The sequence below is a fragment of the Petaurus breviceps genome, unplaced genomic scaffold, assembly GCF_028583685.1.
Source record: "Petaurus breviceps papuanus isolate PSGF00001 unplaced genomic scaffold, PetGlider_PUasm1.0 90994, whole genome shotgun sequence".
NCBI classification, from domain to species: domain Eukaryota; kingdom Metazoa; phylum Chordata; class Mammalia; order Diprotodontia; family Petauridae; genus Petaurus; species Petaurus breviceps.
In genome coordinates, this window is record NW_027187393.1 from 5,018,284 (window position 1) to 5,042,230 (window position 23,947).

General features: G+C 44.9%; 1 protein-coding gene across 1 annotated transcript in view; it reads left to right on the forward strand.

The window, feature by feature from the left end:
• Positions 1-23,947, forward strand: part of TOX2 (TOX high mobility group box family member 2) — a 327,435-nt gene that overhangs the window by 300,503 nt on the left and 2,985 nt on the right. The window contains exons 6-8 of the mRNA XM_069077822.1: positions 11,409-11,489; positions 16,339-16,758; positions 20,697-20,827. Coding sequence (XP_068933923.1) covers positions 11,409-11,489; positions 16,339-16,758; positions 20,697-20,827 — 632 coding nt within the window. The remainder of the gene's footprint in view (positions 1-11,408; positions 11,490-16,338; positions 16,759-20,696; positions 20,828-23,947) is intronic.

Sequence of the window (23,947 nt, forward strand, 5' to 3'; positions counted from 1 at the left end):
CTCTCTCTCTCTCTCTCTCTCTCTCTCTCTCTCTCTCTCTCTCTCCTCTGTCTTCCCCTTTCTCTCCCTATCTCTCTGTGTCTCTATCTCACTATCTCTGTCTCTCTTTGTCCCTATTTGTCTCACAATCTCCCTCTTTGTCTCCCCCTTTTTCTGTCTCTATCTCTGTGGCTTGTCTCTATCTTGCTATCTCTGTCTCTTTGTCTATCTGTCTCCCCCTTTCTCTGTCTCTCAGTCTCTGTCTCTTCCTCTTTGTCTCCCCCTTCCTCTATCTCTTATCTCTGTGGCTTATCTCTATCTTGCTATCTCTGTCTCTCTTTGTCTCTGTCTCTGATCAATCTGTCTTTCCTTTCTGTCTCCCCCTTTTCCTGTCTATCTCTGTCTCTATCTTGCTATCTCTGTGTCTCTTTGTCTCTCTCAATCTCTGTCTCTCTGCCTCTCTTCTCTTTTGACACTTTCTGTCAGGCCCTAATTCCAAATTGAAACTGTACCTGACTCCAGACTTAGCGACCCCTGAGGATTCTGATTATCAAATTTCCCTCCCCTCCCCTCTACCCAGCCAAGGACAGAGAGAAGCCTTAGAAAGTGGGAAGGAAAGAAGCCTTTATGGAGTGCCTCCTGTGTGGTTTCCTCACTGCTAGACAATTCGTTTAACCCTGATTGTCTAGGAAAAAGAAAAGAAAAAGAGATGAGGGAGAAATGAGACCACGGTAAGGGGAAAGGGTTTGTTCAAGTCCCACAGTGTGTGGCAGAGCCTTGGGCCAACACTCCCCACTCTCTGTGTCCCAACACCTCCCACACAGCATGGTGTAGCCAAAGGGTTAGTATTTTTTGACCAGAAATTGACTTTTGTTGCCAAAGGTGCCTTTCCACATGACAGAGGGAGGAGAAGGGAATGACACACCAGCCTTGTGAGGGAAGGGATGGGTCAAGATGATCCACGGCTAGGCCTGGGAGACTTACCTAGACAAGCCATGCATACACACATCCACACTGGAGTCAAAACCTCAACACTGTTTGGATTTGGTTCCATTCTTATCCTTTAGGATGACACTGACCTCTAAAAATGTCTGAGGGCCTCTTGACAAGAAGCAAAAAAGGTTTGTGGCCACTAAGGAGAAGCTAGGATTCCATTTAGAACAACTTCTTCAATGACTGTAACATGGTTCAGATATCAGTGAGGCCCCAGTCCTTTATTTTCCCCAGAGATCAGTAAGAACATAGTATCCTACCCATAGGTGGTCCTGGGTGTGTACCTGCAGATACATGTGTGCTAGACTTACTATGTGCAAGTAGAGATAAATATATACGAAATATATGTGATAGGAGATTTTGGGGGAAGGGAGCCCTAACATCTCAGGGAATCAGAAGATGGTGCTTGACCAAAGATTCTTAATCTTTTTTGTTGTCATAGACTCCTTCAGCAGGCTGGTGAAGCCTCCAGCCCCTTTTTCAGAATAATGTTTTTTTAATATACTATTTTATTTTTTCCCAATTGCATGTAAAGGCAATTTTTAACATTCTTTTTTTTTATTTTGAGTTCCAAAATTTCTCCCTCCCTCCTTCAAATTGACCCTCCCTAAGAAGGTAAGCAAATTGATATCGGTTATGTAAGTGCAATCATGTGAAACATTTCCATAGAATAATGTTTTAGATGCATAAAGTAAAACATATAAGATTACAAAGGAAATTAATTATATTAAAATACAGTTATCAAAATATCTTTTTAAAAGTTCACAGATCCCAGGTTAAGAAGTCATGGTCTTGAAGAAAGTTGAGTTTATAATTAGGTAGTGTAGTGAGATACATTGTTGGGTCTGGGGTCAAAAAGATCTGAATTCAAATCCTGCCTTAGACACTTACTGTGTGACCTTGGGCAAGTGAACTTCTGTTTACCTCAGTTTCCTCAACTGTAAAATGGGGATAATAATAATACCTCCCTCCCAGCATAGTTGTGAAGATCAAATGAGATAATAATTGCAAAGTATTTAGCATGGATGAAAAAATTTAGAGAGATCTCCACTCCAAATATTCATAGGGACTCTTTGTGCCCAACCTGTGATGGAGTCCTCTGAGCTCGCATTGGTCTGATCAGCCACAGTCAGACCTTGACCCCAACACAGTGATGTCATTTTGGTCTTCTTCCAGAATGAAGGACAACCACCAACCTGGCACCGAGTAAGCTTTATATAAATGTTATTATTATTTAAGAAAGCTGTGTTTACTGCTAGGTGGTGCAGTGGATAGAGAGCTACATCTGGAGCCTAAAAGATCTGAGTTGCAAGCCAGCCTGACACTTTCTAGCTGTGTGACCCTGGGCAAGACATTTAACCTCTGTTTGCCTCATTTTCCAGAACTATAAAATGGTGATCACTATGGTACCTATCTTGGGGCAGCTAAGTGACTCAGTGAATAGAGCACCAGCCCTGGAGTCAGGAGGACCTGAGTTCAAATCCAGCCTCAGACACTTAACACTTACTAGCTGTGTGACCTTGGGCAAGTCACTTAACCCAAATTGCCTAGCCTTTCCCCCCTCCAAAACAAAAACAGAAACCAATAGCACCTACCTTAGAGGGTTGTGAGGATCAAATGAGATCGGATTTTAAAGCATGTAGCACAGTGCCTGGCACACAGTAGGGGCTTAATAAATGCTTGTTTCCTTCCTATGCATTGTTGGGGGGAAAGGGAAGAAAAAAATGGAAGCAAATTGAAGAGAGATGGAGAGAAGGAAGTCAAGGTTAGAAGGTAGAGAAAAGAAGTGTGTGCGTCCCAGGCTCTGGGAGACAGCTTATACAAAGGGACAGAGGTGGAAAATGAAATATTCTGTGAGGAAGGGCCAAAAGGCAAGTTTGGCTGGAATGTGGGTTCTTGAAGGAAGACGAGCTTATGGTAAGGCTGAAGCCAAGCTGTGAAGGACTTGAATGCCAGATGAGTTTGTTTTCACTCCTGGAGAAAATGGAAGTGAAATAATAGGATAAAAATTGGAGTTTACTGAGTTCTGGAACAATGAGGGTCAAATCTGTGTTTTAGGAAAATTACAAAGGCTCCCTGGAGTATGGATTAGAGAGGGGAGGGACTTGAGGCAGATCAGACATAGATTTAGGTCCATGATCATTTCAAGCTGGAAAGGCACTTAGAGGTCATTCAGTCCAAACCCTTCATTCATTTTACAGATAGGGAAACTGAGACCCAGAGATGTTAGACTGTTTGCTTAAGGTCACACAGGTAACAAACAGCACACACCTCACTTGAACCCAGGTCCTGTCTCCAAACTCAGTGCTCTGCCCACTCCGCCATACTGCGTCCCTCTCCTGTGCCCATTAGTTCTGATGTCCTGGCTTCACTTGCTCCATCCATCCTGTTACTCCCACCCCAGCAATGCAACACAGTAAGCAAACTCATCCTCCCCACTGCTGGACATGTTTCCCCAGCCTTCTGTGTATTTGGGGTGGAGTAATTTCTCTTCAGATGTGGCATAGCTACCCTCTTCTGATGTCTGTGATAGCTGTAGGCAGAATTCTCTTAGAAGAGTCTCATCTAGAAAGACACTTGAGATTTTCTAGTCTGCCCCCTACAGGTACCCTTATTTTACAGATGGGAATACTGAGACTCAGAAAAGGAAAGTGACTGGCCCACAGTCACACAGTGAGTGAGTTGCTGGCAGAATTAGGGGACTTAAAACCCAATTCTCTTGACTCCTAGCCAAGAATGTGCTGGAACCAGCCCAAACCTACCCTTGTAGGTAGGATGTTAAGTTTCCAGTGAAAGCATTTATACCTCAGAAATCAACAAACACAACAAATCAGGGCTTGGTTTGTTTAATGGATTGGACAGATTTAAGGAAGTGACAGAGAAAATGTTAATAATACGGATTAAATTTAAAAGTTTGTATGGAGTACATTCCCACCCCTTGCCCCCAACTAGTTGTTAAACATGTACTAGCAAATCCCTGCTCCTAGGCCAAGCTTCCTTCCCTTACACCCTTTGCCTCTTAGCCACAGCCAGGCTTTGGCACAAATATCCTTTCCAGCTCTAAAATCCAATGGTTCGATGGAGTCTCTTCATTAATTCATAGCCAGGTGACTTGGCAAAAACAGTACCTGACTTAAACACATCAATCCTGTTGATTGCACCCACTTTCCTTTGCCTGAAGAGGCATTTACCTGGCATAATCTGAAAATTGGTTTCACTGTTAGCTTCCAAGTCCCATACAACAATGGATGCTTGAATTCAAGGCCATTCTTATGTATAGGCAGAGTAGGACGTTGCCAGCATTTTGTGATCTAAGGATGACAGGATCTCCCTGAGCAAAAAATCTTTCTCACCAGCTTGTGGGATGACCGTGTCCCCATTGTGAGAATACCAGAGTCACCTCCGATGTTATTCCAGAGGTCAGTGAGGCCAGTCCCCTCATTCTTACAGAAATGGAAGCCCAGAGAAAATGAGTGATTTACCAAGTATTCTCTCATTCTTTATCCTTCTTGACCCCTCTGCTGAATATGAGATTGTGGCCTACCTTTAACTTGGGCTACGTTCTCCTCTTTTGGTTTTCAGGACACTGCTTTCTTCTGGTTTTCCTCCAGTCTAACTACTCCTTCTCTGTTTCCTTTGCTAGATCATTCTCTGTATCAAGGCACTTAATTGTGGATGTAGTTAACTAAGACTCTGGTACCAGGCTCACTTTGTATCTGTCTCTGCCTGGCTCTCCTCTCTATATCTGTTCTCTCTCTCTCTCTTTCTCCTTTTCTTTTCCCTTCTCTCTCTCATTTCTCCCTCTCCCTATCACTTCCTCCTCCTCCTCCCCATCTCCTATGAGTTTAATTTTCTTCTCTCTTTTCATCTGGTTCTCAATCCTCACCACCAGCTGCCTACTGGACATTTCAAACTGGGATGTCCAACAGGCATCTCAAACACCATTTGTCCAAAACTGAACTCATCTCCCACCCCCCCCGACCCTGCCACCAAAACTCACTTGTCTTCTGAATTTCCTTGTTTGTCGAGAGTGCCATTATCCTGCCCATGAACCAAGTTATCAATCTTAGTCATTCTTGACTCCTTCCTCTTCCTCTCCCCACATATCCAGTCAGTTCCCATGTCATGTCAGTTTTACCTACAGGATATCTCTTACGTCCATGCCCGTCTCTCTCCTCACACAGCCACTATGCTAGTTTAGGCCTTCATCAGTTTTCTCCTAGACTATTACAATTTTTCCATAATTGGTCTCCCTCCCTCAAGGCTACCCCTCTCCAGTTCCTCCTCCACACAGCTGCCAAAAGTGATTTTCCTAAAACAAAGGTCTGACCGTGTCATTATCTTGCTCAAAAAAACTCCGGTCCCTTCCTATTACCTCTAAGTACAATACAATACAAATGGAAACTGCTTCTGCTTGGCATTTAAAAACCTTTCACGGCCTGGCTCCAATCTTCCCTTCCAGGTTTATTTCTCTTTTAGGTTCTATGGTCTAGCAAAACTGGCTCTCTTGCTGTTCCTGACCCTCACCCCCCCCATCTCTCATCTCCATACCTTTGCACAGACTACCCCACCCCCATGCCTAGGATGCACTTTTTTTTTTATTTTTAATTTTTTTTTTTGTTTTTTAAAGCAATCAGGGTTAAGTAACTTGCTCAAGGTTACAGGGCCAGTTATTTTTGTGTGGGTGCTGAGTATCTGAGGCCAGAACCGATCCCAGGTCTCCCGACTCTGGGGCTGGTGCTCTTACTCACTACGCCACCTGGCCGCCCCCAGATGCACTCCTTTTTTATCTCTGCCTCTCAGAATCCCTAATTTCCTTGAAAGCTCAGTTCAGAAAAGCAGGGAGGGGTGTTTGTATACATGTGTGTGAGTGTGTATGTATGTGTGTACATAAAAATCCAGGATAGCTCAATCAGAGTGTATGAAAGAGAATCGCTGTACAAAGAGGGAAAGGCTAGGAAGGACCCACACTTTAAGAAGTGTGGTCTTTTGGCAGCTAAGTGGAGGATGGTTTGGAGTGGAGAGAAATTTGAGTCAGGGAGACCAGAAGGCTACAGCGATAGTCCAGGTGAGAAGAGAGACCAGGGCCTGTAGAAGGGTTATGGTTCTGTGAGTGGAGAGAAATAGACCTATATAAGGGAAGTTCAGAGATTAATAATGAAAAGATCCAACAGGAGACTGCATATGTGAGGTGGCCGCTGCTGACTAGCTGGGTCTCTGTAGGGAGAAGAGGGAGGCCTCTCTGAGCTAAGTGTCATATGCCTATTAAGTGCTCGAGGAAACCTGTTTTGGTTTGTTTTTAGTTTTTTGAGAGCCAGTCGGGATCATCTGAGCCTACCCTGTGAAGGAGGTGCTGTTATTATCCCCATCTTACAGGTGAAGAAACTGAGGCTGAGAGAGGTCAAGCAACTTGTCTAGGGTCACACAGCTAGCAAGTGTCTATGTACCAGGGCTTAATCCACTATGCCATGTATCCTCTGCAACAAATCATTCCTAGCACTTCCCTGTACTGTGAAAGAAAAGCTCTAGTTGGTCAGATCACTGTGTCCCAGAGCAAAGGGAATCACTTCTTCATGTCTCATTTCAGACCCTTCTATCTGAAATTCTCAGGCAGGAAAGGGTTCAGTAAGATTCCATTCCCCAAGGGGGCGGCTAGGTGGTACACTGAATAGAGCACTGGCCCTGGAGTCAGGAGGACCTGAGTTCAGATCCACCTCAGACACTTAACACTTACTAGCCAAGTAATCTTGGGCAAGTCACTTAACCCCAATTACCCTGCCCTCCAAAAAAAAAAAGGAGCTCAGCTTGATTTGTTTTTAGGTGGTAAGTAGATTCGAGGAGGGGGGGAGGGTAGGGAAATATACATACATTCTATTTTCATAAAATAGACTAAAGAAGAGAAAGTAAGTTTCTACTACTCAAGCTTATATTATTTTTTCCAGTTTACTAATAATAATTCTGAGTACATCTTCAGGCCCTTCACATGAGGTTTTCCAAGGGCTTCTATTCCCAACTATGTTTGTCAAGTATTACTTTCTGGGCCAAAGATTTATAAGCCACTTAAGAACTGTCATCAATAGTCTGACCAAGGACTTGGGGCAGCTAGGTGGTACAGTGAATGGAGCATCAGCCCTGGAGTCAGGAGGACCTGAGTTCACATCTGGCCTCAGATGAACACTTACTAGCTGTGTGACCTTGGGCAAGTCACTTAACCCCAATTGCCTTGTCTTCCCCTCTCAAAAAAAAAAATAGTGTGACCAAGGGAACTGGGTTCCCAAAAGACCTAGACCTTTGTCCTGGCAGTGGAGGAATCCTGAGACTCATTGAGACTTGACTACTCTGAGGAGCAGTTATCATGAGTAGGCTTCTAACACTTTATCGATGACTTCTCAGGGAGAGAATCCATACCAGCCAACCAAGGCTGCAAAATCAGGAGTTATTGGCCCACTAGGAAGGAGCCTTTTCTTGGAGTAATGAATGACCTAAGCCATAACCAGTTTGGTGCACACCAGGGCGGTGCCATGGGAGGGGAGGGGGACATGCATTTCCTCCATGCATCATCCTCACACCTCCCCTACCACCAGCCTATACCACAATGTAGGGCTACCCTTCCCTCCCACCCTAACAGACATGCTCAAGCCCCAAGAACCATGGTGCCCCTCTCCCACAATCCCCTTTTGAAAGCAGAAGCTGGATTCTCTGGGCGGGGGAGATGCACTGAACTGCTTCATCTTGCAGTGTGACTGTGTACACATGGTCAGATTATCCTCTGGCCCTCCCTCAACTGCATTATCCCTAAGAATAAGCATCCCTACTTGGAGTGCTGAGCATCTCCTTTAACGAAGGAGATTCGGTATTTGGAACAGCCAGAAAGATAAGCCCTGGCTGTCAGGCCCCTCTCTCCTGACAAATGTTCTCTAGTTATGAGGAGATGGCAAGCCTCCGCAAAAGACTCTTCATTCTCTTAGCCAGCAGAGCTTGGGACCAGATACTATCACAAGCAAATCCCCACCACTCATCCTTACAAACATAGATAGAGACTAAAAGAATCTTCCCAGAGCTTCCTACTCTGCCAGACAATACAAAGTCAGAACCGCCCCCCACACCCAGTTGAATCCCACACACAGAAACCCTGTGGAGCCTCAGAAGTTCATACAAGAGGCAGTGAAGGAAGGGGAGCCTGGTATTAGAAGGGATGAAGAAGCTTCCCTGAGTCTCAGATGCTTTCCACAAAATATACACCCCAGGGGACAATGTGGGAATTTGTATTGCTTGCTTATGCAGATTTTTACAAGTCTTTTGTTTTTATTTTTTTCCCGTGTGGGAGTGTGGTAGTGTGGAAGGAAGATGGGAGGGAGGGAAAATAGACTTTTATTCATTAAAAAAAAAAATGAAATTTTGAAAAGAACAAAAGCAATCTCCCAATGATTCAGCAATGCTTTTGGCCCTCCCAGAGCAATGGAGGCAGAATAGGCCATCGCCAATGCCAGTCGTATCCTGACACTCTCTTTTTCTTCACTGTCTTCAATCTTTCCCCCACGTGGTAAGTGAAGACAACCGGCTTTCTCAGGCGTTCACATGCTTGTGGGCTACGCTGGCAGGTCCTGGGCCACTGGAGATAGAGGGCCAGGCCTGAAGTCAGGAAGACTCCTCTTCCAGAGTTCAAATCTGGCCTCAGACACTTACTAGCTGTGTGACCCTGGGCAAGTCATTTAACCCTGTTTGCCTCAGTTTCCTCATCTGTAAAATGAGCTGGAGAAGGAAATGGCAAGCCACTCCAGTTTCTCTGCCTAGAAAACCCCAAATGGGGTCACGAAGAGTCAGGTTCAACTAAAATGACTGAACAATGACAACAAATATAGATTTATTGCCCTTTTCTCCAAGGTTCTATATACCTGAGCTTAGGGGAGGAACAATCTAAAGTAAATATTTGTTCATTTGTTTCCAGTTCCAGTCAGGCAGTGACCTTTCCTGTGGGATTATTGATAATATATATGTGAATTATAGGTCATAGATTAAGAGCTGGAAAGGATCTTAGAGGTTACCTCATTCAAACAGCTCCTTTCATATATAAGGAAGCCAAGACCCAGAAAGATTAAAGAACTCCTGAGGCTCCACAGGGTTTCTGTGTGTGGGATTCAACTGGGTGTGGGGGCGGTTCTGACTTCACATTGTCTGGCAGAATAGGAAGCTCTGGGGAGATTCTTTTAGTCTATCTATGTTTGTAAGGATGAGTGGTGGGGATTTGCTTGTGATACCATGTTTCCCCGATAATAAGACACTGTCTTATTATTTTTTTTGGACAGAAAAACACCATTAAAAATTTTAATGAACATTGACAGCAATTTTAATAAACCGGTAAACGTGAACAAAAAAATGTACCTTTATTCAATAATGAATTCAATAAAGAACAGGATGACGCACTCACTGCTGCAGCTCTGATTGGATGCAGCTCGGAGTGCGGCGTGCGTTTCACCCGGGGGGGGGGGGGACGGTGCATACAGAGGGTATGCATACAGAGGGTACCATAATATAGCGTGTAGCGCAGGGGATCACCTTCACTACAGTAGCAATCTCAATAGGTCTTATTTTCGGGGGAGGGCTTATTTTAGAGGAATCTTACACAGTAAGGGGAGGGCTTATTTTCGGGATAGGTCTTATTATCGGGGAAACACGGTAGTATCTGATCCCAAGCTCTGCTGGCTAAGACAATGAAGAGTCTTTTTTGGAGGCTTGCCATCCATTACACGGGTAATATTATATTTGGACCAGTCCTTTAATATTATTATTACTGTTACACAGGTAATAAATGGCAGAGTTGGGTGGCACAGTTGGTAGAGTACTGAAATCAGGAAGATGTGAGTTCAAATCTAGCTTCAGTCACTTACTAGTTGTGTAAGGCTGTGTAAGTCATCTACCTGCTATCTGCCTTGATTTCCTCATTTGTAAAAGGGAATTATAATAGCATCTACCTACCAGAGCTGTTACAAGGATAAAATGAGATAGCATTATAACGTGCTGTGTAGACATTGTTTTGCCACCATTACTACCACTGTTATTAAGTAGGCTTCGGACAGCGATTCCACATCCAGCACTCTTCCCGCCAGACCTAAGGGTACAAATGGGTAGTGTAGCATCATCCTGGGCCTAGATGACTGAGGAAATGCCCAGACCCATTCCTAGGAAGGAGCTATTTTTACAGAGTTATTACACAATTGTGCAATAATTCTTCACCTTGGTATGTGCACACCATTTGCTGTCAGTCAAGAGGCATCTATGAGCGCCTACTGCTCTGTGTCAGGCACTGTGCATAGGACCTGCCCTCAAGGAGCTTCTGTTTCTGTAGGGGGAGACAACGGCAAACGTCCAAGGACAAACAAGAGAGAGACCATTTAAACGGGAGGGAGCAGGAGTAGCTCTCCTCACGTTACACGTGAGCGGCCTAGGGCTCAAAGGGAACAAGGGACTCCGCCAAGGGCACACAGCTCATAAGGAGGGACACAGGTCCCCCCTTCTCACCTCTGGTCAAGTGCAGGAGTCCAGCCTCGGTTCCTGCGCTAACCTGAGATCCCTGGGGCCTCTCCGAGGCCATCGCAGTCCATGTCTGCTTCCACCAGGGACGGCTTTAAGCCAGGCGCTCTTCAGGGCACAGCCTGCATTTGATTTCCCAGCTATGTATATTTGTATGTATGTATGGAGGCATGTGTGCTGACACAGAAGGCTAAAGGCCAGCTGTCCTACAGAAGGGGAGCTGACACCTTACTTGGGAGTGACCTCAGGAAGGAGACACATCTGCAGGGACAAGGGAACGTGACAGAACCACCCACAGTCACTAAGGGAGATCAGCAGCTCATAACACTAAGGATTTCCAAAGCACTTCACAGCTGTTATTACAACTCTGTAAGGGAGGCACTACCATTATTGTACCACTTTTACAGATGAGAAGACTGAGGCTGAGAGGGGTTAGGTGACTTGTCCAGGGGCACACAATAAGTGCCTGAGGTTGGATTTGAGCCCAGGTATTCTCCTTCCAAAGAGCATTCTTCCTGCTACTGAAGCTAAGACCCCCGAGGGAAGGGAACAGGAGAGAGTGATTATTGATTGGTAAGAGTTGGTTCTTCATACCCCTTCCTGTGCCACCACGGGAGGCTGAGAGATATCTTAAAAGCCCTTGTGGGCAGGGGAGGGAAGGAGGCAGACTTCTGTTAGGAAGAAGGGGCATCATCTGAACTAAGACAGACCTGAGGCACTCTTTGTCATGGAAATCACAACAAGACAGGGTGAGATGGTCCTCCAGAATTCTTGTTGATGATATCCTTACCCGGGTAAGACAGGACTCTCTGGGAGGGACAGCCAGGACCAGACTGGTGCTCAGGTGAGGCAGGAGTCCACTCAGCCCCTCTCACTAATGGCTGTTCTTTGTTTCCTTCTTTCAGGCCTATAAGAGGAAAACTGAAGCTGCAAAGAAAGAATATTTAAAGGCCCTGGCAGCCTATCGGGCCAGCCTCGTTTCCAAGGTAACCAGCCCCACTTTTCATCTAGCCAGTAAGCTCTCTGGATGTGATAAATTAGTTGCATCTCTTGAGAATCTCTGAGGAGGAGCCTTTTGATAAGAAGTATTCTGTAACCATGCTGCCCATACCCTTGGCCTTCTTACTGCTGCTGTTTAGGCTAAAGAGATAGGGGTAGGGGTGTGCTGCTACTCAATACTTAACAACCAGGGTCTTGGAGGAGGGGAGGATGGATACATCTGCATCATAAACATTTTTCTTCATCTATTTCTTAAATCTCCACAATGAAAAAAACAATAAATCAAGGCTTGATGTTTGCCAATTTTCAATTTCCAAGGTGTCAGTACTCATACTGAAAATGTAACCATTAGGGCATCTAGGTGGCACAGTGAATAGAGCACTGGCCCAGGAGTCAGGAGGACCTGAGTTCAAATCCGACCTCAGACATTTAACACTTACTAGCTGTGTGATCTTGGGCAAGTCACTTAACTCCAATTGCCCTATCTTTCCCCTTCCAAAAAGAAAAAAAATGAAAAGAAAAGAAAAGGCATACCCATGTATTCAGGGTATAAGGTCTATGCCAGCATGGAAATGGGCACTGGATGGCATAGTCCTGACTGCCATACTCAGAGAACATCAACAGCCAGAGTTGAACAGGACCTTGCAGTTTGTCTGATCCAGTGCCCTTAGTTAAAGATGAAGAAACTAAGACTTGGAGAGAAAAAGGGACTTGTCCAAGGCCACACTAGAAGTTAGTGGCAGAGAGGAAAGAGAGATCTCAGGTCCCCCAATATCCTGTTAGTTCTTCAGACTAGTTGGCCACCCAACTCCCATCTCTGTTGCTTGGCAGTATTTCCCTTGGGGAGAAGAACTCAACAGGTGGCAGCTATGAGAACCAGGCAAGTCCTTAACCATTCTCTGAGTCACATTTTCCATGTTTTAAGGCAGTTAAAATATTTTTTCCCTATTCAGTCTTCCTACTTGAATGAATAACCAACTTCCCTTGGATGTCCAGGCAATAGAAACCATACCTCAGAGACAGCGGGGCCACTGATAGGAGACTGAAATGTCCCCAACTGACATCCCCAAGGTCACTTAGCTTCTAAGTGACAAAGGTGGGATTGAAATTCTGAACTTCCAAGATTTGGAGAACTGTTATGTGAAACATGGTTTAGAATTAGTCTGTCTATGGAAATAGGTTTTACGTGATTGTACATTTATAACCTATATCAAATTGCTTACAATCTTAGGGAGGGGGAAAGGAAGGGAGGGAGGAAATGTGGAACTCAAAATTTTATAAAAAATGAATGTTAAAAATGTTTTAGGGTCAGCAAGGTGGCTCAGTGAATAGAGCATCGGCCCTGGAATAAGGAGGACCTGAGTTCAAATTTGGCCTCAGACACTTGACACACTTACTAGCCATGTGACAACCCCAATTGCCCTCCAAAAAGCAGAAAAAAATGTTTTAAAGAAAGAATTACTCTGCCTAGAGAACAGAACTAGGAAGTTGTAGTGAGCTGGATTTTGCTTCAGTATAAGAAACCGTTTTCTAACCATCAGAGCTATCCAGAAGTAGAGTGGGATATCTTGAGAGGTGGTAAGTTTGCCATCACTGGAGGTTCTTAAACAGCAGATTGGATGACCATTTTTAAGATCTGTTATTCAGGGGATTCCTGTTCAAGTACAGATTGGACTAGATGGCCTCCAAGTTCCCTTCTGTCTCAGAGTTTGTGAGGCTGATTCCTAATTCCAAGGCCTTGCATAAAGGCTCCTTCCAGTAGACCACAATGTACTTTTGGCTGTGACTTGAAGGTTAAGTCTTCAGGCAAAAAGGCCAGAAGTTAAATCAGAAAAGCCACCATGTTGACTTTAAGGAATTTAATTAACTTCCTCAAGGCTTGGGGGTTTGAGGGTGAAAAGAGCTTGACAAATGGTGGGATTATTAGTGGTTTGCCTGTATTTTTTCTACCCCAGAGGCAATGTCTCTGAACCTAAGACAGAGGAGCTCTCTGAGAGCCCCTGAGAAGACTCAAAAGAACCAGGAATTGAGAATACTTCCTGAAAGAAGCCATTCCTTCTGTCATTTTTCCCTACTTCCCAGTATTGGAATACACTCTTGATACACTTTTGTTTTCATGTAAACTTAGTTCTCTCTCTCTCTCTCTCTCTCTCTCTCTCTCTCACACACACACACACACACACACACACACACACACACACATGCTCCTGCGTGCCTTTTCCCCAGTCTGGGCCCTCCAGGGCATCAGACTCTCTAGACCTCGAACCACTTAACAGCATGGGGACCCACAGATCGATTTCTGCAACTCCTGGAGGCAGCAGGATATGGGAAAACTCCAACCCTTGTAGAAACACAAATGGCTTTGGCAGTTCACAAAGGTAGTAACAATAGCTTCAAGAAGTACTATGGGGAAAATAAGACCAAAAATGGGTTTAAAATAGAAATGTCTCAGTCTTAGAGGTTTGCAAATTCCCTCTGGCTGACCCTTCTGGTCTCTTCCAGGCCTTTGGGAAGATAGGAAATCCATCCAACCCAACAGGAAGTTAAATGCCTATTCTGTGCAAGGCATTTTGCTAGATGAAGGAAGGAAGGTTAAGAGGGAGAGAAGAAAGGAGGAAAGAAGGGAAGAAAGGAAGGAGACAAGAAAAGAAGGGTGAAAGGGAAGGAAAGAAGGAAAGAAAGGAAGGAGACAAGGAAAGAAGGGTGAGAGGGAGAGAGGGAAGGAAGGAAGAGGAAGGGCAGAGGACAGGTGTATCCTTCTATATGATGGCTATAGGCATAGAGAGCCCAGCCAAAAATAGGAGCCACCCTTAGGCTCTACAAGTGGCCACAAAATCTAAGCTGTCAGGGCAGAAAAAGTAATCCTTTGGGCCGCTGACTGTTTTCAGAAATTCTCTTGTTGGGGTTACAGATATTCTGAGTCTAGAACCAACTTTAAGCTTTTAAAGTGGTGTTGAATGAATATATGGCCTAAAGTACACTGAACTAAATATCAAGAAACTGAATCCTGATCCTTCCACTAACTCACTGTATGACCTTGGAGGAAGTTCGTCTTGTTTGGGGGCCTCAGTTTCCCCCTTTGAAACATGAGGGAAGATCATGGGGAAAACTTGTTTTGGGTCTCTGGGATCTTTCCCAGATCTGGGATGCTAAGACTCCAAAGGCACCTGCAGCATGTTTTAGGACCTGAATAATATCTGGGGCTTGTAAGGACTATTATGATTAAACTCTAGACTATGGCTATTATCTGCAGACTCTGAATTCTAATATCTCCTATGCCTAGAACTGTACTAGTCACTGAGGATACAATGACAAGACCAAAATATTGCAAGCCCTCAAGGAGGTTACATGGGGGGTGGAGGGGTGGGGCAGGAATAACATGTGAATTAAAAATTAAATACAAAGTAATTTCTAGAGGGAAAGCACTGATGGCTTTTGGAAATCCTCAAAAGTCTCATGTAGGAGGCACTGCTTGAGCCATACTTTTAAGGAAACTAGGAATTCCAAGGGGCAGGAAGGAGGGGATTACAGGCATGGGGAATGGCCTGTGCAGAGAGAGAAGATGGACTGCCCATCAGGAGGCCAGTTTGGCTGGATCAAAGAGTAGGTAACGGAGAGTAACATATAAGTCTGTAAAGGTTAGCCGGGTTGTGAAGGGATTTAAGTGCTCAAAGAGAGGAATGTATATTTGATCTTTGAGGAAATTTGGAGCCACTGAAGTTTAATTGAATAAAGGAGTAATGTGGTTAGACCTGCACTTTAGAAAAAACCACTTTGGCAACTGAGTAGAAGATGAATTGGAGGGGGAGAGAGAATGTCATTGTTTGTCCTTCACTCCTGAAGAGAACCAATGACATCACAAGGGTGATGACTATTGAGTGAATTGGATGTGAGTGAGGTGGGGCCGAGCAAAGTTGGAAGCCTTACTCTCTCCTCTCAGAGCCATTGAAGTACAGTAGCAAGAATGACTTGAAACAGGTAAACCAATTAAGAGTCCCAGGAACTTAGGACCAAGACTAAGCCTTTGTGAAGAGAAGAAAAGTCGAGAGAGGACATGACAATATGTGTCAGGTCCTTAGAATAAATGCCAACTGATAGATACTCAAGATAGGCCTCAGGGTTAGGTGACAGTGCTGGGGATAGATGGGCCTAAGGAGCAAGACAGAATCTTCAATATCAGCATTTTTAATAGCTGCCATTTTGTCAGCTCCTTGTAGACTGAGAATTGGTGTGGTATAGTGGATAGAGAGCTGGCCTTGGAGCCAGGAAGGCTTGGGTTCAAGTCCTGTCTCTGACATATATTAACTGTGACCCAGGGCAAGTCACTTAACTTCTCAATGATCCAGGCAGCTCTCTGAAAATAGCTGCAAAGAAGGTGCCAACCTGCACTGGAAGAGGAAGTTCCTCACTGGGAGCTCCGTATGCCAAGGAAATCACAAATCTAGTTCCTATCCCCTTGTGGACTATTGCTTGCTACAGGACCAGAAAGTAGGTCTATATTCTCCATTACAAGGTTAACCCTTAAGCCAACCATCTATTGTTGGGTCCCAAGATTCTTTTCTTGACCCTTCTGCTTCCCAGAGTTCTTTAGAAAGTAACTAGACTGCTTCATTTCTTCACAATGGATTAATCTAGTTGGATGTAGGGTAGGGAAATGATTAGAGGAAGATTAGGGAGCACGTTTTCTTTCTTGTCCCATCACCTAAATTAACTCTTTCAGAGAGAGCCAGTGGAATAGGACTAGCCCAAGGGAGAGGTCCTATCCTATAGGGTGGATTAAACTTTCTTATGCATGTCACTATCATTTTCTTATCAAATCCTATGCTTCCCTTCCAGAGCTCTGCTGAACAGAGTGAGGCCAAGACCACCCAGCCCAATCCACCTTCTAAAATGATTCCCCCCAAGCAGCCCATGTATACCATACCACCCCAGGCCTCATCGCCCTACCCAGGCCTTGGCTCGTTCCTATCCCCGTCTGACCTCCAGGGCTACCGTGGCCACCCTCACCCCAGCCTCTCCAGGACCCTAAACTCCAAATCCATGCTGCCCAGCATCAGTGCCTCACCGCCACCGCCGCCGCCATCATTCCAGATCAGCCCTCCTCTCCACCAGCAGCTGGCTCTGCATCACCCCCAGAGCGCTATCCTCAACCAGTCCCTCAGCATGCAGCCAGTCCCCCAGCAGTCCATCTTGTCTCCTCCGCCCATGGCACTACAGGTCCAGCCCCCGATGAGTACCTCGCCTCCAGGGCAGCAGGTGAGTGAGGCATCCAGATCACACAACTTCCTGCCTTAGTCCAGTCCCAGCCTCAAACCTTGCTTAGCTTGGAATGGCAAGGGAACTCCAGTAGCCCCTTAGGAGACAAAATGGAAGAATTCAAAGATCCAAGGTGTGGGGTTGCAGCTGTGTCTGCTGATGTCTAGGGCTTTGTGTCTAATCCCAGAAATAAGCCTCTTAGCTTCCAAAAAGAGAAAAATCTCTCTTCTGTGGCCCCAAAATGTCTTGCAAGTGTTTGTTCTTCCCATCAAGTCATTCAGCTAATATGTATTAAGAATCTATAAAGTGGCAAACCATCCTCTGATGTGCCTTCAGGACATACTAGGTAAAAGGGGATCAGCTGAGCAGCAACCTCTCCTCCGACTATCTAAGGCCTGGGGAGGTTGGAGGAAGGGAGAGAGAGAAGAATTCCTGCCTTCGTCTCTCATTATCCCAGGGAAGGGGTCTATACTATCTGGGGAGAGAGAAAGAGGGAGATATAGGTTGAAGAGCCAGCTCCCTTCCAATACCACTGGTGCTAGGCACTAAGAATACAAAATCAAAAATGAAATAATTCCTCCTTTCAAGAGGTTTACATTTCCTCTGTTGGGAGAATGTGGATGGTTTCATGAAACCCCATCCATACTATGGGGTTTGAACTCAGAGCACAGGTTCAATTGATGGTAGATCAAAAGTGCTACCTTTATAAGTGAAAAATAGTAGACCCCCCCCAAAAAAAGGGAGAAACAAATGATTAGAAGGAAACTATACAAATTTGCATGATGGTTCTTGGGTAAAAATGACCTGCACTGAATATTATTTACCATGGACATGACATTTTCACATCATCCATTGAAATCAAGGGATTAGATTAGATTATAACAGAGGAATGGATGAATGAAAGGTCATTTGTTAAACACTTACTTTGTGCCAAGTTGTGCTAATCAATCATTAAGTATCTATTTAAGTGCTTACTATGTGCCAGGGACTTTAAAGTATTAGAGATACAAATACAAAAGCAAAGATACCGTGTTTCCCCGATAACAAGACCTATCCCGAAAACAAGCCCTCCCCTTACTGTGTAAGATTCCTCTAAAATAAGCCCTCCCCCGAAAATAAGCCCTATTGAGATTGCTACTGTAGTGAAGGTGATCCCCTGCGCTACACGCTACATTATGGTACCCTCTGTATGCACCATCCCCCCCCCCCCAGTGAAACACACGCCACGCTCCGAGCTGCATCCAATCAGAGCTGCAGCAGTGAGCGCGTCATCCTGTTCTTCCCCAGTGATTTGCTTGCTGGCGCCATTGAGAGCAGTGCCGCAGAGGAGAGCTGAGGCAGGACAACATAAGCCCTCCCCTGAAAATAAGCCCTCTGGTGTTTTTCTTTCCAAAAAATATAATAAGTGTCTTATTATCGGGGAAACACGGTAGTTCCTAGCCCCAAGAGGGGGTTCTAAAAACTGAGAGTCAACTCTAGAGAAGTGATGGCAGGGGAGAGGTATTTCGGTTTAGAAAGTTGGTTTATTGTTGTCCTTCATTCTCGAAAAGGACCAAAATGACATTGCTATGTTAGAGTCAAGTTACAGTGAGTCCAGCTGTGGCTGATCAGACCAGTATGAGCTCGGAATGTCCTACGACAAGTCAGGCACAAATAGTCCACGTGAATATTTGGGGTGGATTCTCTAAATTTGTGCATCCTGTGTTTCCTTTGAGCTGTTTCAATTCTGCTTTGCTCATAGAGCACAGCACCTTCTCTAAGATGAGCATGCCATGTTGGGCGGTTCTGTGCCAGTGTTTCCCATGTCACACAATCAGTTCCAAAGTCCTTAAGAGAGACCTCAAGAGTGTCCTTGTAGCACTTCTTCTGACCACCATGTGAGCACTTGCCCTGTGTGGGTTCTCCATAAAACAACCTTTTTGTCAAGCATGTTTGGCATTCGAGAAAGTTATAGGGATGGTGAAAGGAATAAATAGACCCTTTCCTGTAGTGATGGTGATTGTGATTTGATGTTTTCAGTGATGGAAAGTGTGGATAATATAGGCAGGAGGCAAAAGGAGGAGAGAAGCTGAAGAGGGAGGTTCCTGTAGGCTTTGGCCATCTGCACCTAGGCTGCTAAAACATGCTGAAGGTTTTCTGAGGGTAGTTGCTGAGGCAGTAACTGCAGATTGACCACTGGCTTGGCAAAGACTTTGGCTTATATTACTCAGCATAGCGTATTACCCTCTGCTGAGTAGATGTGCTCAGCAACTTGTGGTCACTCTGGCCTGGTCACAAGCCTTAATCCTCACATGGATCACAATGGTTCTCTTTTCCAAGGAAGGGGAGTGGGTCTCTAACTCTGTGGTCGAGGCTCCTGGCTTCTCCCTCCATTAGCCAACAGGAATGTATGCACCTTCAGTCAGCTGTTCCTAATAGAACTAAAATGTCCTTTTTGTTCAGGGTCATTATCTCTGAGATTTGTTGTAATGTTAAAAATGGACTTCAAAGTGCCGATTAGATCAAAAGGCCCTCAGTGAACCTTTCTTCCTCTAACTATTCCAGTTTAAGAGCTAGCCTAGATTTACAGGCCAAGTAGTCCGGCCCTCCCATTGTACAGATGAAGAAACTGAAACCAGAGAAGTTAAATAATTTATCCAAAGTCAAGTGGGTAGTAAGTGGCAGAGATGAGATTTGAACCCAGACCCACCCATTCCAAATTCTCTAGCCTTTCCATTATATCGCACTGCTTCCAGGAATTGCCCAGTAGCAAGAGGAGCTAAATTTTCTAAAATAGTGATAGAGGTGATTTCAGTTACGCCACAACCGAGGTCGTAGATGTGACCTTTGACCTGCTAGTCCCATCAGTACCATGAAAGAAACTGCTCTAGTCCTAGTCACGTCAGGCTCCGTAGTAACATTCAAGGTGTGAGGCAGCTCTCACAAGAGCCTAAGAGCCTGCCGTCAATACGTGCACTGAAGAGGAGAGACCCGAAAAGACGAGCTGAATGGCTGAAATTGCAATTAAACATTACTTAAAACACACACACGCACGCACACACACACATACACAATTAATCAACAAGAACCTCCTATTGCCAGGCACAATGCAAGGCACTGAGATACAAGTACAAGGAATGAAACCATCCATTGCTTCCTCACAGTAGCCTACCTGTGAACAGACCCCTAGCGGAGAAGCTCCAGGGGCTGATGGGCATGAGTACGCCAGTCCATTCCGTTTCTCCTTTCTGGGTTTCTCTGGTTCCCTAGTAAAAGCTAACAGCAAGTTTATTGATGTGCCTTCAGTCCACACCCTCTACCTCCTCTAGGTCTTAAAGAAAAATAAGCCTCAGAAATCCCCAGTGACTAGATAGGAATGTGGTATTCCACAGATATCCCCAGGACACTTTCACTGCAATTCTCTTTGCAAAGCATTGGAGACCTTCCTCCTGTCAGCTGGATGTGAGCCCCAAAGAGAAGAAGTCAGACTGGGCTGAGTGTATGTCTTCATAGCTTAGCACGGTGCCTTACACATAGCAGGTGCTGGGTAAGGGCATGCTGACTGACTGTTAGAGTGTGAGAAGCATGGGATTGGGGCTAGAATCTTAACTCTATTGCGTGCTTCCTGTGGGGAACAAGTCATTTTTGCATCTCTGGGCTTCAGTTTCTTCCATTGTAAAATGAAAACTAAAAGTCTTCTTAAAGCCTTTTCTACCTGTGAATATAATAATGTTCTTTAAAGGGTTGTCCTGAGGCAGAGCCCCCACAACCAGCCAGAGGGTGAGAAACTGGTCCAGCTTGCAAACCTCACAGTGGCCTGCCTCAGTTTCCCCTATCCCTCCCCTTCACTTACATGCTTCTGGGCGGGGTGCCTTCCCCTGCTCCCTGCCTGGGTTCCTGCCTGCTTAGGTTTGTAACGTTTCTGTGGGTTTTTTCCTCTCCACTCCATCTCTCTGAAGGATTTCTCACACATCTCACCTGAGTTCCAAAGCAGCGTTGGCTCCTGCTCCCCTGGCACATCGAACACCCCAGGAAATAGTGATTGGGACAGTGATTACCCCAGCCGAGAGTGTGGCATTAACCACTGCAGGTCAGTAACTGTACTTCTTCTCAGGGGCTGGGGAGAACCCAACTCATTTTAACTGCAGCCAGTGTTAGAGATGATTGGTACAATGAGAAGACAGCACAGTATGACAGGCATTGCCCTGCACTAAGAGTCAGGATACCTGATTTCTATCCTATGTGACCTTGGGCAAGTCCCCTCCCCTCTCTGTGCCTCATTCTTCTCATCTGTAAAATAGTGTTGGCATGATGTAGATAGAATGTTAGATTTGGAAATCAGGAGGACCTGGATTCAAATCCCATACTGTCCACATACTGATTGAATGACCCTGGGAAAGGCTCTCTGAGCCTCAGTTTCCTAATCTATAAAATGGGTGTGAAAATAGGTCCCAACATGGGGTGGCTAGTGGCACAGTGAACAAGAGCACCGGCCCTGGAGTCAGGAGGACCTGAGTTCAAATCCGGCCTCAGACACTTAACACTTATTAGCTATGTGACCTTGGGCAAGTCACTTAACCCCCAATTGCCCTCCAAAAAGCAAAAAAAGAAAATAGGTCCCCACTCAGAGGGCTATTGAAAGGATCAAATGAGATAGTGTATCTAAAGTACTTTGGAGCTATTGTTATTTTTTAATAATAATAATGAATTTCATTCTATAATCTTTAAGGTTTCTTCCAGCTTTAATGCTCTGTGATTCTGTTAAATGCAACATGTCCCTACAGTCATTCATTCACTTTCCAAAATCCCATTCATGTTGTTGAGAGGCAAACACTGGGTAGCTCCTGTGTGTCCAGGAAAACATCAGGGAGCACAGCCGGTCCTTTGGTCCCTTTGGCAGAAGGCTGGTTCCGTAGCTGTCTTCCCAGAGCCTCACTCCCTCTGCACATTCTGCAGAGATGGGAGATTATATTCCTCACAATCGTCTAGTAGATGTGGAGAAGTGGTTTCCTTGTTCCCACTGAAGTTGGTCCAGTTGGCAGGGGAGGGAGCCCCCAAATAGGAGATGTCTTTTACTCCTGCTTTTCAAAAGCGAGTCATGTTCTCTTAGCCCAGAAACCACTTCCGTTGGGCAACCTTCCATCTCCTTGGAGTAAAGCTTTAATTGGTACATATTAAAGGGGGTTCAGGGGGGAGCCTGACAGCTAATTAAGGTAAATGAAATCGTGAAATTGTACCTTCTGTGCAGGCTGATCTCAACAGGAGCTTGTAAAAATGCTCCTTGATAGGTATGGATGCATGGACAAAAGATCGAACCTATCCTCTGCTTCCTAAGTGAGCGTAGACCAAGCAGTGTCCTGGTTAAGATAGGAAAAAGCCCTTTATTCAGTGGACTCTGCTCACCCAAACCAGTCTCTGCCCTATGGGTTATGTGGTTGTTTTTTTAAGCCCTCTACTACATAGAGCAGTCAGTCCCTCTATGTCTATGTCAACAAAATTCAGGTGAGCCGGTGGCAAAGAAGCACACTGAGCATGTTCATAGAATCACCTGGGATCATGCGATTTAAAATTAGAAGGAACCTTAGAGACCATCTAATCCAACACCCCCCTTTTACAGATGAGGAGACTGAGGCCCAGAGAGAGTGACTTGCCCAAAGTGTAAGTGGTAGAGTCAGTATTCAACTCCAAACCCAGAACTCTTTCTGCCACAATTCACAGAGCCAGAAGGCTCCTCCATGACAGCCAGTAGTCATCCACTGTTCTTCCCAAGGCAACCTATTCCACTTTTCTAATTATCAGGAAATTCTCCCTTCTATTGAACAACAATCCACTGCTTTGCACCTTCTCCCCATTGCTCTAGACCCAAGCAAAACACATCTCTTCCCTCCTCCTTCCTCCACCTTTCCCATGAGAGACCTTTGGTTACTTGACAGCCCTCATGTTTCCCCACTCCTCAAGTCTCTTCTCCAGTTTAAACTTCCCCAACAACTTGAGTGGATCCTTGTGTGAGAGGGTTGCAGTCTTCCCATCATTCTGGTCTGCTCCCTTTAGGTGAGCTCTGCTTTGTCAAGGTCAAATATGACTTGCATTTTACTGACTGTAATACTCCAGATGCGGTCTGAATACAGAGAGGACAGTGGAAACATCCTCTCCCATACTGTGAGACACTGCACTTCTACTAATGCCCTAAGATTTAATTGGTAAAAGGAACCTCACTGACCATCTGGTTCAATCCGTCTTTGACTAAGAACACCTCCTACAGCATCCCCAACAAATGATCATCAGGCCTTCTCTTGAAGCTCTCTAGTGAAAGGACCCCTTCATATTAGGGTGTTTGGGTGCTCTGCCACTCTATTGGTCCATACTGTGTTTGCAACTCACAACAAAAAGAAAAACCTTCAAATCATTTTCACCTGGCTCCAGCCATAAGCTATATTCATTCTGTGCTTCTGTAAGTGATTGTTTTGAACCCAAGAATCAACAAAGCTAATCATTTGTTTAAACTTAAAGCTATTCAGCCTTGATTAGGATGTTTGTAAATTAATGTGCAATTGCCTTTTATGACCTCAATTCCACAAGTTTCATAAACTAATCTCAGCACTTTCCACAGTAATGCTGTAGATTTGAAGCAGGTTTGGTTGTTGAGTCATTTTTCAGTCTTCCATGAAAATGAATCTTCCCGATTCCAAGCTCAGTCCTCTCCCTACCCACTGCACCACCTAGATTTGAGGCTGATAGCCTTATTTAAATAATTAGCCTGAAAGAAGAGTATAAACAATCACACCACTCATGTATCTGCTCATTGTTCTCTGTTATAGATAATTGTTTAGTCTTGACCTAAAAGATCCATTGTTAGGAAGTTGGGTTTGGAAAATCTCGACAGTTAAAAAATATTGACTAACTCAAACTCTGGGAATCGTAATCTGGCACCTTAATTAGGTTGAACTTGAAGCAGTGTCTTTATGAGACCACATGTCCATGCCGGCTTTTAAAGGTCAGGTCAGGCCTGAGGTAGGCTTGGAATACCCTCTTTAGCCTACACAGCCACACCAGCTGGATTACTAAGAAAGTCACTTGGATCACTGGGGATTTCATTCCAGGAAACCTTTCCTAATCCCTGAGTTTCCAATCTAGGTGACCATTAAATCAATCTCAGCTCTAACTCTACATACTAGTGAGACAAGCCTTTGAGACTAGTCTAAGTTTCGTT